General features: G+C 40.4%; 1 protein-coding gene across 1 annotated transcript in view; it reads left to right on the forward strand.

Annotated features, from left to right (window-relative positions):
• Positions 1 to 12,562, forward strand: part of LOC107093109 (unconventional myosin-XVIIIa-like) — a 94,203-nt gene extending 81,641 nt beyond the window's left edge. The window contains exons 34-43 of the mRNA XM_015387941.1: positions 769 to 833; positions 1,539 to 1,655; positions 2,179 to 2,262; positions 3,670 to 3,807; positions 4,958 to 5,143; positions 5,244 to 5,383; positions 7,666 to 7,710; positions 8,270 to 8,392; positions 8,621 to 9,970; positions 11,962 to 12,562. Coding sequence (XP_015243427.1) covers positions 769 to 833; positions 1,539 to 1,655; positions 2,179 to 2,262; positions 3,670 to 3,807; positions 4,958 to 5,143; positions 5,244 to 5,383; positions 7,666 to 7,710; positions 8,270 to 8,392; positions 8,621 to 9,962 — 2,240 coding nt within the window. The 3' untranslated portion in view covers positions 9,963 to 9,970; positions 11,962 to 12,562. The remainder of the gene's footprint in view (positions 1 to 768; positions 834 to 1,538; positions 1,656 to 2,178; positions 2,263 to 3,669; positions 3,808 to 4,957; positions 5,144 to 5,243; positions 5,384 to 7,665; positions 7,711 to 8,269; positions 8,393 to 8,620; positions 9,971 to 11,961) is intronic.
• Positions 12,563 to 14,734: the final 2,172 nt, after the last annotated feature.

Here is a 14,734-nt window from a genome sequence, read left to right on the forward strand (position 1 = left end):
AAAAAACTACAAATATTTCAAAATTAGAGTAGCAAAATTAGACCCCCACACACCGCTGGTATGTGGGGGTCTGAGCGCCTCCGACAGAATTAATATTGGAAGGTGGGATTGTAATCTGGATGAACTGACTGCAATGATTAAGTTTTCAGGTGGACTTTCTCACTTAAAAACATTTTAAAAATACTTTATTCCCACTGTTCACAGCAAATATAGCTGCAAGGCAAAGAAAGGATAGAGTAGCTCCACCCAACGCGAGTCAGACAAGCAAAGCTGCTTCAGCCGCGCGTCAGAACTAACTGGTACAAGCAGCAAAAATGAAGCAGCAGACGCGTGAAAGCAGCATTTCTTTGAACGGCCAGTTCACACCGATGTCGAGCGGTTGAAGTTCCTTTGTCAGACCCCCCGGGATAACAGCGAGCACAGCGTTCATTTGTTTCACCATGTTTTTCACATCGGCTGTGAGATGGGCACGCATGGAGTCACAGCAATGGTGATGCGTGGAAAAAAAACACTCCTTACATTCACCTCCCTCAGCCACGCTTTCATCATCTCCTCAATGAGGAGATGAGGAGTTCTGCATAAAGCACATACCTGTTCTTTTATACACAATCCACGCCCACACTTCCCCCTTTAACGTTCTCATGGTGGTCTCAAACGTCCGCAGTAACAACACACATAGGGCGCACCGCACATTTTGAGGGAAAAAAAAGACGTTTATATGCACCTTATAGTCGTGAAAATACGGTATTTTTATGTTTATGCATTCAGAAGATGCTTTTATCCAAAGAGACTTACAAAGTAGGCAGAATTTTAGAGTTACCATGGAAATGAAGGTAAGCTCTCTAGAGGAAAATCCGTTGTCAGAATCAGTGGTGACAGCAGAAAGAGTAGTAGATGGTTACAGAGGTAGGGGTAAGATTTAAAATAAGAGATGCTCTTTGAAGAAGTTGTTAAACCTACAATTTGGGATTTAAGTAGATAAGTAAACATGGGCATGTTGCGAAGCTGATACTGATTTAATCAACAGTAAGACCAGCATGTTTCCTCTAAGACCTCCTTTTAACGCATTTATTTATATTTCCAGCTGTTGTAGCTTCACTAGTTGATCACTGCAAAGTGTTTTGCAATGCTGACCCATAGTCCAAACCATTCCTTTCACCTCCTACTCCTGGCCTGCTAAGAAAATGTGTTTTAAGCTTGAAATGTGTTTTTACCTGAAGTAGACTGATCTAGAAAACGTTTAAGTGATTAAAGGTGTCCGTTTCATAAGTGTTTTCTACATCATTCTACAAAAGTACATCAGCTTCCTGATGTAAACATGCGGGTTATGCCTGTGTTGTTGTGTGATAACATCCAAATCAATATCAGTTTGCTTAAACATCTAAAATAATACATCATCTTTTTGGTTCTGTTGAGGGCAAAACATTTTCTCTCCATTTCCTAAAAGATTATTTTCAGGCTGTTAGTAACCATATTTCAGCTGTATTAACGCTCTACAGGACTTGAGGCTAATCAGTGTGCTGCTTTCTGTCTGTCAGCTGGAGGAGCAGCTGAGCCGTCTTCAGAGAGAGAAGAACGACCTGCAGTCCAGGATGGAGGAGGACCAGGAGGACCTGAATGAACTGATGAAAAAGCACAAGTCTGCTGTTGCCCAGGTGAGGGCCTGGTCATGAGAAAAGCAGTGAAAGGATGTGACAAAGATTTAAGAATGCAGATGCATGCAGTTATGTCTTTTCTAGGGCCGATTTTAAGCAAGTTTTTGTGGCCTGAACTGATCTTTAATTCAGGTCTGGAGATTTTGTTGCCCTTCTGGCCGACTGGTGATGGGTGCGATTTAAAGGGATGGATGCCTTTCATAGCAGTGTGTGACTGAGCTGATAAAGGTTAAGGCTGTTAGTGATGGTTTTATGGGTACTCTGAGGTCCCAATTTGTTCAAAAAAAATGAGTCAATGGCAGAAGAAGCTGTTTGGCCTCAGCAGAGAGAGAACTTTTTTCTCACCAATGTCGCCCAGATGGTTTCCAGAGAAATAACGGTCCAAACATCAACCCACCTGCAGTTAAATCAGGTTCAAATTGAATGTAAAGACACGTTTTTATTTGATAAAATAAACTGAGTGTTCAGCAGAAAATGTTTGGTTCCATGTCCTGACCTTTCTCTGTTGGTGTTCTGGTTTCAGTTGGCTCAGAACTTGGCTCAGATCAACGATCTTCAGACTCAGCTGGAGGAGGCCCTCAGGGAGAAACAGGAGGTTCAGGAAAAGGTGAGTGTCCACCTGGATGAGGAAAAAATGAGCTGCTCAGATTTATCTCAGTCAGAGATGATATGTATAAGTCCAGCTCAGAGCTCCTGGAGCCTCTTCACATCAGGTGTCCCCGACCTTTAGATCTAGTGACTGTTGCTGTCCCGATGCTGGTGCTTCTGCTCACTGAACACTTTCTGGGCTTTCTGCTGCACTAATTTCCCTAAAGTTGGTGTTTTAACAGATCAACTTATATCACCTACAGACAAGAAGAAATGAGCTCAGTAGAATCCATCCGTACCTTAATAAGGATGACAGTTCAGGTGATCACTATATGGAGATAATAAGTCTACAGTGTACCTTTGCTATAACGCGCTTCACCTTTCATGGCCTCGATGCTTCACGGAGTTGCATTGTGTTCTGCATTCTGATTGGCTAAACAATCTCCACACATGTTCTCTACCGGTTTAATATTTTGATATACATGTGTATACATATGTACCTAAAACAGCTTGCCAAATTTAAGTATGCAAATTTTCTCCTAAACCCATATTGTCAACAAAACGTTTTGCACCGACAAAGGCACCTGTAGACGGGCCCAAAAGGCAGAGGAGGAGAAAACTATTGCAGAAAAAGATAAACTTCTGGACATGCTAAAGGAGGGAAGAAGCTATATGGCTGTAGGTCACCATTACGAAATTAATGAATCTTCCGTTCGTTCCATAAAAAAGAAGGAAAATAACAAATGGACGACAGCAGCAATAAGTTTTAATTAGGATGCAACAAGAGCATGGTAAGGATGGGTTCTGGGTCAGCTTTGTGGATTAATGACTGCAGAAAAAAGAACATTATGCTGGATGTGAATGTTATAAAGCTCAAACACTGTAACAAACTTCTGCTGACAGCCATGAAGTTCATGACAGGGAGGAGCAGGAGAATGCAGATGCCAGGCCATTTAATGCTAGCAACAGGAAATGTACCAAGCACATTTAATGCTAGCAAGTGCTGGTTTGAAAAATGTAAGAAACACTTTGGACTTGTTTGTCCAAAACTGTTTCTCTGCAGAGACAGAGATACTGCAGGAGGGTCAGACACACCAGACATAGTAACATCTGCAGCATTATTTAAACTGTAAATAGTATTATTAATGTTTACACAAATGTCAGATGTTTGCATTCAGGCCTGATGACTGTTGAGCTGTTCTTGATTTATTTATCTTGTTTATTTACAGGCGTAGTTTGGTTTTGGTCGAGCTTATTGCCTTAAATCTCTGACATTTCCATTTTCAAAGCACCAACTTTCAAGGAAATAAATATCTTGATACTGAGGCTCTTTTAGAATAAAACTTCTTTTTTTTTTACTCAGGATTTTATATCATTTAAGACAATATTTGATATAATACCACTGAGATGTGCATTTATGACTCAGATGCAGGTCCTCCAGAGCCAGCTGGAGTTCCAGGAACAGTCCACGGTTGAGAAGTCCCTCGCCAATCGACAGGAAGCCAAGATCCGGGAGCTGGAGACCAAAATGGAGTTTGAAAAGACGCAGGTCAAACGGCTAGAGGTGAGTAAACATGGCTGGACAGTAGCTGCTGACCTAAGAACTAATTCATGTCCTTATTTTCTTAATGAATATTCCTTAAGGTGGCCCTAATCATCTTCAAATAACTATTTGAATTTTGTAATGGGGGGATTTTTTTTTTTTTTTTTTATAGTAAATCCATGTTGTTGGCATTATAATAAAAAAGTTGTAGAACTGCACCAAAAACAGTCTTTGTTGTATCTTCGTTGTGACATTCAGTAGAGCCCATTTCCCAGTGTGCAATGAGGCAAGGCAAGGCAAATTTATTTGTATAGAACAATTCAGTACAAAGACAATGCAAAGTGCTTTACATGATTAAAATATAGGAAAATAAAACAGAATCAAAGCAAGTAGGAAAAAATAAATGAAATAAAAAATGCAGAAACAAAAAAGCATATTAAAAACAGTTGGACTAAGGAAAATAAAAAAGTTGAATTAATGATGTTTTAGTTGAACTGTTTAACTAGAACAGTGGAAGGCAATCCTAAACAAATGTGTTTTTAGTCTTGATTTAAAGGAACTCAGGCTTTCTGCACTTTTACAGTTTTCTGGAAGTTTGTTCCAGATAAGTGGAGCATAGGAACTAAATGGTTCCTGAGGTCATCCTTCTGTTCCGTGACCCATTATGGTTTCACTTTATGGATGTGCAGCGCGGCAAGATTCATCACAAACTCTTGAACAGTTCTCCAAACTGATCCAGCAACAAAACAACAAAACAAGCACTTTTTAGATTTATTTTTCTCAGGGATATTTTAGTTAATGTTATGAGCTCAGATGACCAATCAGATTTACATCACTAAATAGACTATAGAACCACCAAATCTACAGATTCGTTTATCAGTGTAGCTCTAATAACAATAATGGGCCTAATAATTACTTACGTTACATTAAAACTCCTATATCGTGTTTTTTTAAAGTCTTCTCTAGGAAAATATGTGAAATATTGCCTCGAAGTAATAATGCTATGAAGTATTCCTTCACCTTCCTTCAAAGCAAAGCCGTATATGCATGACTGCCTATGCATGACTGGTAACAATCTTCATAAAGTCACTGTGAACCCTTTAATCAAGTTCAGGTCAACCTCCAAACATTTAACTAGGCTGGAACATGTTTGCAACCTTTTTCTATACAGAACCTTGTAGCTCGTTTAAAGGAGAACGTGGAGAAGCTGACGGAGGAAAGAGATCAGCGCATCACCAGCGAGAATCGCGAGAAGGAGCAAAATAAACGTTTGCAGAGACAGATCCGAGACATCAAAGAGGAGATGGGCGAACTTGCTAAGAAGGAAGCAGAAGCGAGTCACAAAAAACATGAGCTGGTAAGAATAACGGAAACTGTAGAGGAAGAGTCCGTCCTGCCAAGAGGTGCTCCTGGGTGCCAAATTCACTGACCAGATTTCCCTTTGACCCTTTAATCAGGAGATGGATATTGAGAGTCTAGAGGCTGCGAATCAGAGCCTCCAGGCAGACCTGAAGCTGGCCTTCAAAAGGATCGGTGACCTGCAGGCTGCCATCGAGGACGACATGGAGAGCGATGAGAACGAAGACATTATGAACAGGTACAGAGGCCATACCCAGCAAAACATAGCAGAGGATCAGGGGCGCCCATGTTCAAAGGTTTGATAGCACTGCAAGAAATTGAAATCTAAATAAGTTATTTTTTCTTAAAATAAGTGAATTTTTTTTTCTTGAATTGAGGAGGTAAAAGAAACACTGCCAATAGAACAAGAAAATTTACATTTAAATAAGACAAAGCAATCGCATTGCCTTATTTTAAGTGCATATTATATAATGATCTTATTTTAAGAGATATTATACGAATTCCATTGGCAAATAATCTTATTTACCTACTCAAATTAGGGGTAAATATATTTAATTTAAGATATATTTACTTATTTCTAGATCATTTTTGCAATGAGCTTTTAACATCTTTTCTTTACTGCAGTTAAAACTGGTTCCAACATCTTTAACCAGTTTATGAGTTTATACTGAAAAAAAAAAACCCAGTTAAACTGATTAATGGTGATAGTTTATGGTTATTTAGAAAAAAGATCCCCTCCCTTCAAGGTGAGCTAGGTATTATTCATATGTAGATCAATAAATTAGTCTTCAACTCAATTTGACGATTTAGACAGCGTAGATGGGATATGTTTTATAAAAGTTATGAGGACGCTGAAGCACGCCGGCACACGTTGACCTACAGCAAGTACATTGTGCGAGCGTATGCTCATTCATAGGGCATATGTTACGGCTAAGTTATCTAATCATTGACATACGTTAAGTGTAAGTTACTCACAAGTCGTGGCATCTAGTTCATCTATGAGTAACTTGTGCATAACCTATGCATAACTTATCAAGAACTTATCTCCAACGCATATCAGCATATTTGACGTGTTTCAGACTGCTGACCTCAGGACACTGTTCTGTGCATCATTTCAAAGACATTACGTTGCCATGCATTATGCATAAGTTAGGACATAAGTTCTGGACTCATTATGAATACGCTATGTATACGCCCAAAATTGAAAAAAATACGTAGAAAGTCCAGCGGGCTAAATCGTCACTTAGCTGTAAAGCTTTACCTTCTTCTCTTGAGAACCTGCAGTGTTCAGATTCCTGCAGATTCAGGATTTTCTAAAGGGGTTACCTTACATTTAGATTGAATCAGTCCAACTGATCTGTTTTTGCAAATAAAAAAGCAAATAGAAGTTTGTTTTTCCAGCAGCCCCCTCACCGATGGGAGGCCCTATCAATGTTCTTAGGCTTCCTGTACAATATATAATTCAGTTTATCCATATTTAAATACCGAAAAATTTCATTTCAATGTTTCAAGTGAGTCAAATCATACAGACTGGTTGGTTAATGGAAAACCAGCTGATTGACTTTGCAGGATTCTCTCCTCCTGGAGAGTGAAGCAACATTAGATTCTCTGCAGCAATCCCTCATATCGAGCATGCATGAGGCAACAATGGAGAAAAAAAAATCTCCTTTTAATATGAAGAAACTGAGAGCAGAACCAGGCTGAGTGTCAGCAGCCGTCTGCTGCGGCCGACTGAGAGGACAGAGCACAGACAGAAGAAAGAGGCAGCGATGCAGGAACACTTTCTTTGTTATATAAGCTAACAGTTGGGGCTGCAACTAATGATTTACTTTGAAAATCGATTAATCTGTTGATTATTTTTTCAATTAATTATCATATAGCAAAAGGTTCCTTAAAGGTTTTTTTACTAAATTAAACCAGGTGAAATGAAAACTTAAGGAGTTCTGGATAGATATTGACAGAATTTTTCTTTTTTTAATCTTGAATGCAAAACGTTTACATATTTATTTTTACAATGTTGATATAAGTATTACTCTAAGTGGGTTCCTCTGTTACCTAAAGACGCTCCAGTTAACGATTAATAGATTAGTAATTTAGTTGACAGTTATTTCAATAATCATGATTAATGCGATTCATTGTTTCAGCCCTAGAAACAGTGGACCCCTCCATAGAGCTAGATCTCTCCAGGAAAGAAGGTTTTCATGGCAAAAAAAAAAAATGGAAGACCAAAACTACATGGATAAACCTCTGAGCTGCATGCTAAGCCACCCAGAACAAGAAAGAGAGATTTTCTGTATCATGAACAGGAAACAGACATGATTCCTGAAAACAGCTCCGGTTCAGTGAAGGAAAGAACATCTCACCATTGATCCCAGCATCCATCCACCTCTCACCATCACACCCAAAACACCGCTCACCTTTCTGCAGTTCATTTAACACGATTCTCATCTCATGTCCTTCTGTTGTCTTTTATTTTTCTCCTTTCTACCTTTTCATCGTAACCATCATCACTACGGCCAGTTTGCAGGACATGGTGGCAAAGTACCAGAGAAGAAGAAACCGAACGTGAGGATCATGTGTTGTTTTGTGCTTTGCTGCAGACGATGATGCATCTAGCATCTCCAAACGGTTCCAAACATTACAGCAGCACCTGGCTTTGGTTTTCCCTATCTGTTTTTTCAAATATGCACTGATACATCCTGGCTCTGCTTGGTTGTAAATCAACAAGGTTCACCTGTCCCCATAACCAACCTTTACTGTTTTATTGCATGTCTTCCCATCCAGTCTCATTAACTCTCCTGCTATTAACTGCATTTTAAAACATGAAGTCAGAATAAAATTTCTCCTTTTTAACTGATGTGTGATGCAGATTGAGATTAACCCCCAGAGTGAAGGAAAATGTAGATCTCCACTTGAAGGATAGATAGATGGATGGATGGATGGATGCTCTGCCTCCCCACCACCACTTCAGTCTGTTTTCTTGGGCCCTCCTATTGACCACATGCTTTGTTCCTAATTTCTGAATGTCAGGGCAGTCTGCAGCTGACTAACACGTCCACACCCGTGTTTTCTCTGATTTCTACCATTTCTAACTTCTCTTCTTTCTCTGATCTGCTCTGACCAGTCAGGGCCAGTCGGATACAGACTCTGAGCTGGAGGATCGGGTGGACGGAGTGAAGTCCTGGTTGTCCAAAAATGACAGCTCTGCCAAGAACCTGTCAGATGACGGCAGCCTGAAGGGCCGCAGGTCAGTGGAAATGTTTCTGCTCTTTCTGTAGAAGTTGTCTTGTTTATCCGTCAGACATTATTTGACTGGAAGCAATGGAAGCTAAGGTGTGGTCAGATACTCTGGTCAGCTCCAGACTCCTGTACATTTAGCAGACTTCTTTCCTTTCTGACATTATTGAATTAGTACTTTTTAAATTTCCCCTCATCTGTCCTCCTTGGTTCACCTGCTGTACCTGTATCCTTCTAGATATGCTGTTAAAACAGACATAAAGGAGGTCAAAGATGCACAGAAAGAGCACAGAGAGGGAAAGACAAACAAGCCAGTTACTGTTTTGGGCTCTCTGAGTTACAGAAAACAATCAAAACTAGACTTCATTGAAGGCCAAAGCGAGAAGAAAGCAGAGCCAGATGACGTCCCAAGTTTCAAGAGGAGCAGATCCAGAACTGATCTGCTAAAGCAGAGAGGTCATGTTGATCCCGACCCAGTCCGTCCTCCTTCCCTACACGACCAAAGTGACGGTCAGTCAGTCATTTCCGTCCATTCAGAGGCCAGCAGCATCAGGAAGGACAGTCGGAGGGGTCAGTTTGATCCAGAAGCATCTAGCTGGCTGGCTAAGCCAGGCTGGTCCTCCACACTTCCTGAGATGAACCTGGGGCAGAAGGTCCGTCCTGGCAGCAGGATGGATGGAATCAGCAGCAGTGTGTCACTGAGAGGCAGCCCTCCCAGTAGCCTGAGCTTTAGTAAGAGATCAAGGAGTCAAAGTCCGGGAAGTGCTGTCCAACCCAATTCCCGGGTATCGCTGGTTGGCAGCTGTTGCCTTGGGGATGGTGGCGTTGATCTGGATGACAGAGGAAGGGTGTCCCTAACTGAGGGGTCCACATACAGCCCCCTCTCTTTCATTGGTCGCAGTTGCTCTATGCCACCACCACGAGACAGGTCCGCTTCTGCCAATCAGCCACTCGATAGCTCGGAGATCAGGCCCGTCCGTCATCAGAACTACCTAGACCCTGATTTGGAGAAAGCCATCAATGAAGTTTTGAGTTTTAAACCAATAAAAGTCAAGCGGAGGAGCTTGGAAGACTCTGAAGATGAAACAAGATCCAGGAGTAAAGATCAGGGTCAAAGTAGTAAGAACGGAGAGAGGATGTATCCCAGCAGCAGTCTTGGACGTTCTGAGTCTGCCATGGACTTCATGAGATCGTCCCGCAGTGCCAGCAGCCGCAGCAATCACCGTGACAGCAGGAGGAAAAGAAAGGGCAAGAAAAAGGGGAGAAGCCGAAGCTTTGATTCTCACAGCTCTGGAGACGATCCTGTTCCAAGGAGCAGCTCGAGAAGAAGGTCCAGAAACTCCTCTAAATATGCCTCATCCTCCACATCATCCGAATCCGATTCAGAGTCTAGCTCCTCCTCCAGCTCTGATGCATCCACCATCTCCTACCGGAGTTGCAGTAGTGTGAAAAAAGCCCTGGATAAATCTGCTCTCAGTCCAGACGAGGACAAGGAGACCCGGAGAGGGAGCGAGAAAAGGAGGAAGAAGAAGGTGGACAGCCTGATGATGAAGTACTTGTACCAGAATGAGAGCGACTGAGGCAGACAGTAGGTTCCTGGCTTGGAGGATGCTTTGAAGCATGGTGTGACCTAACCAATCACAGAGTGGATGTGTGGATCCCCACTTTGTTACTACATGGTGGCAGTTTGAGTTTCAATTGAGAACCTTTTCTATTCCTCTACAGAACAACAGAATATGAAAGTCAGGACGTAATGAAATATATCCTCAGCTTATTTCCACACGCTTTAAACTTCTCTGCATATCAAAGGTTTTAAGTTTGTTTAGTTCCTCTAAAACGGGTCGGCAACCCAAACTGCTCTAAGAGCCATATTGGATCAAAAAAAAAAAATTATAATAAAATCTGTCTGGAGCTGCAAAAAGTCTTCTATAATCCTCGTATGGGAACACAGGCTCTAAGTGTATTAGCCCACTACAAAAAATATTAGATAAATGTACATGGGCTTAAATATAAAATAAGCAGTCATGATTAACTGTTTATCCTGCCGCAAATGTCAGATAGTGAGGTGAGGGTGGAGCAGTGAGCGCTCTCACCGCGTATCGCTTCACCACGCGGTTTGTATTATTAGGTTTTGTTGCAATGATGAAATTATAGAAACACGATAAAGGAATCTTTCTATGGTGGACGAGTTTCTGTTGAGTCATGAGGAACCAAGCAGGAACTGATCCATCAGAGCAGAGCAAATCCCACATCCTCCACCACCAGCGTTCCTTGGTGCTGTTTTTATTTTAAGGGATTTTGGGGGGGGAAATGAAGAAAATTCACATACCTGCATGTTAGCCCTACCTATTGGATCTATGAACGGTTTTCTATGCTTGCAACAAAACTAGCAGCAGTAGCGGAGTTTGGAGATGCAATCCACTTCTTAAATCTATCTTTGCTCTCCTTTACTTTATCCAGAAGTTCTGCAAACTGACTTTTTCTTTCACTCCCAGCTTGATGATCGGCTGCATATTTAGCATGCCTTCCCTGGAAATGCCTTTCCAAATTACTCTCTTTATTTTTTGACAAACTCTCATTACAAAGCATAAATGCAATCCTTCCACATTGATGATGAAAGCAAATGATTCGGTTCATTCTTCTTTGAATCCTCTGTTCTCATCAGCTATCTTCGTTTTTCCTCTTTGGGATCCATGGTCTGAGACAAACCCGTCGCTTTTTTTGCCTGCGCTGAAACGTGTGCTGCAGGCTGTGACCACTGATCTCTGTGGCTATGACGGACATTTTTACATTTATTATTTAACTTTATTTATTATACAAATGTTTCCAGGATTTGAAAAAAAAATATATGAATGTTTGTCAGAGCTCCTGCACACCATAATAAAATAAACAATAAACAAATAAATGTATTTTCATACATTTTTGAAAAGCTCCAGTGAGCCACAAGGGGGCCCTAAAGAGCCATGGGTTACCGACCCCTGACCCTGTTTATATTCATTCGTTTTTTTTTTTTTAAATAGCTCCTAGAATTTTAGATTTTTCCAGATTTCCACAGATTTTATTGTCAGAATAATTTAGTCTTTGTTGGTAGCTGTGGTTCAGAGTGGATCAGTCCGTGGAAGTAGGAGGTGTGGATAGAAAAGACGATCTCGTCTCTTGATCAGGTTCTCCTAATGTTAATAGTCTGAGTCGAACCTCGGTGGTCGTGTTTCTGTTGACTTTGCTGTCAGAAAGTGGACAGAAAGTGGAACCATGCGTGCTGATCCAACTGTTCCTGTCGTCACATGCATGCTTTGAATTTAAACTGTCACGTGTCTGCAGTCATATCATGTATTAGCTGAAGTTAGCAGCATGTGAAGCAAGAGCTACACAATGGACTGATCTCTGCAGAAGGAACTGAACCAACTAAAACACTGAGATAAGAAGGAGTTCAACTAACATTTCTACTGTGATGGAGGATCAGTATAGCCTCCCTGCCTGCCTTTCCTTTGGTTGAAGCTCATAGTTCCTGATGATGTGAATTTCTTTCTTTTTGACTTGTTTATCCCCTTTGTCTCCTATCTGTCTTTGCTGCTCCAGCTCCCCCAGCCGATGGCGCTCCCGCACTGACAGATCTGATGATGAGGAAGATGCTCCTGGGACCCCGGGCTCCAAGCACAGATACAGCAGTCATTTGAAAGATGATGGCGAGGAGGAGGAGTCGTAGTCCTCGCTGTGCACCCTGTGGAGTGAACTCTCAGCCAAGTCATACACTTTGGTTTGCATGCAGAACTGCCTCCCGTGTTGGACAATCAAACACGGATAAAGTGCATTGATCTGCACTAATAGACCCATGGAGCTGACCGAGCAGCTCCATGTTAGCAGCTGCTTGCTCAATTAACCTTCTGCTGTTTGGTTGTTAACTGAATAACAGACTCTGCAAAATAAAATGTCTCTTTCCACTTTTTTTCCCCACAGTTCACACTGAAAAAACCAAAGTTCTACAGTTTCTATACCAGTGTGAAGCTAAAAAGTATTGAGTTCACATTAACACGATGTAACGTTTCACAATGACGGCGAATTCCTGAGAAAAACACCAACTTTTCTTTCTCATCTTTCCGAGATTCTGTTGCTTCTCATTCAGTCAGTTTCTTCTTTCCTCTTTTCCTCACAAAAAAACATTTTCCTTTCTAAGAATCACTCGAATGCTAAAACAATCTCTTTGTTTTGCTGATGACCAACTTCAGACGAACAGGTCTGCTGAGCTTCAAGACCACAGAATTCCCAAAGTAAAAATGAGATTTTAAAACCTAATTTTTCTGCTGTTTCTTAGGTTACTTTCCAAAAAAAAGTTAAAAAACAATCCACTGGACTTTGTTTCCAAGTTTGAAGACATTTCCCTTCCCATCCAGGAAACTTTTTCAATTCTAAATGCTTGGCTTACTTGTTTATCCGATATGTTTCACTTTTCACATATTTATTTTTAACACCCTAACACCACTGAACTTTACACCTACATTTACACTGAATATTAAACATTATTTTATTACACTGGAAAAAATCCAAATCTAGATAAGTCATTTTTTTCTTAGAATAAATGCATTTGTTCTTGGAATAAGGAGGTAAAGGAGACATTTTGCCAATGGAACGAGACAATTTACACTTTAGAAAACACAATTGCATTGTCTTATTTCAAGTGCGTATTATCTAAATATCTGATTTTAAGAGTAAAATTGCTCATTCCGTTGGCAAACTATCTCATTTACCTGCTCAAATTAAGGGTAAATACACTTAATTTAAGACATTTTTTACTAATTTTTAGATCGTTTTTGCAGTGTATAAGATCAACATTGAACCTTCTGACAATGAGGCCTGTTTAAACTGCAAAGAAAATCTAGATATAATTCAAAATTTCTTAAATAAAGTGTATTTACCCTTAATATGAGGGGGTAAATAAGATGATTTGCCAATGGAATGAGTAGTTTTACTCTTAAAATAAGATCATTAGATAATATGCATTTGAAATAAGACAATGTGTTTATTTTTTCCTATTTTAAATGTAAATTTTCTTGTTCCACGGCAAAGTGTCTCACTTACCACCTCAATTAAAGAACAAATGCGCTTTATTTATTTTTTTAAGAAAAAAAGGACTTATTTAGATTTTATTTTTTCCTGTGTAGAGTCTGATCCCAGCTCTACTCTCTGAATTAAAAGGTCTTTAGTTTTATAAATGGAAAAGGTACATAGATAACTCAGCAGCAGCCTCCTTCTGTTGGAGTAATTGCTGTAAACCGCAGATCCGCACCATAAACCATCCAGCTTTATCACGGCATGACCAGGGTCTTATCAGGGCCTTACCTTCTCTTTAGCTTCATGTGTGTCTGTGCTGTGTGTAAATTAATTGCGTGTTATGGCTGCTGCTTAACGGCTCCGATACAGGAATATTTAAAATCAAAAAGGATCAATGGAGCACAAAGAAGCATCAGTGTAGTTTTGGTCGGCTGGGAGGATTGCTGCACGGTGCCTCCGATTGTCTAAAGTCTTTCTTTTTATTAAAGGCATTACTCTTCATCTTTCCGTGGTTCCTTGCTAACCCCCAGCCTCCTGAAACACAGTCACATGTCTTACAGGTTAAGCCAAGTTGTTTGTGTTTTTAGCGTGTCCTGTTTCCATTTAAATTCTAAGCAGCAAAAATCAACAAACCTGTACTTGAATTTTGATATTTGCTCGATGGCTTGATGCATTCCAGTGATTAACCTTGGAAGAGCCCGAAAGCCGTTAAGTCTGTCAAAGACAAGGCTTTGGTATCCGTCTGGGAGTTCAGATGGGTGGGATATTTCCAATATGTGCTTTATGGAAGCTTTTTAAAGAGATATCTAAAATAGACTCAACAGCTAAAGTATGTATTTTTACTGACAACCAGCCTCCCCATTTGTTTGGCTCTTACTGCACACTGTGTTTATATAAGGAAATGTATGATTCTTTCTAGCTTTGGAAAACTTGCTGACCACTTGTTAATCTTGCAACGTGTAAATAAATTCTAGTTATTGACCTGAAGTGTGTTTCAGATCATTTTTTTCCTAACAGCTATTCTGGAATCTCGCTTGCTGGTGGAGATTCTCAGTCATCCAGGTCGTAGCCATTCATAATCATTCCAAAAAAGTTCATGAAAAAATCTACTTGACTTTCCTAATTTGAAGACTTTTCACTTTCAATCCTAGAATCCATGTCTAAATTAGCGTTGAGTTCCAATCTTTATAGAGTAGCCCAAGAAAGTCTTGTTTTGGCTTAGAAAACTAGCCTCGTGAGACCATCCTGATGTCGCGAGCTTTCAAGGTTTCACTCGCAGATCAGTCTGGAGACTCTCCGTTAA

The sequence above is a fragment of the Cyprinodon variegatus genome, unplaced genomic scaffold, assembly GCF_000732505.1.
Source record: "Cyprinodon variegatus isolate N-32 unplaced genomic scaffold, C_variegatus-1.0 Scaffold408, whole genome shotgun sequence".
In the NCBI taxonomy this organism is placed as follows: domain Eukaryota; kingdom Metazoa; phylum Chordata; class Actinopteri; order Cyprinodontiformes; family Cyprinodontidae; genus Cyprinodon; species Cyprinodon variegatus.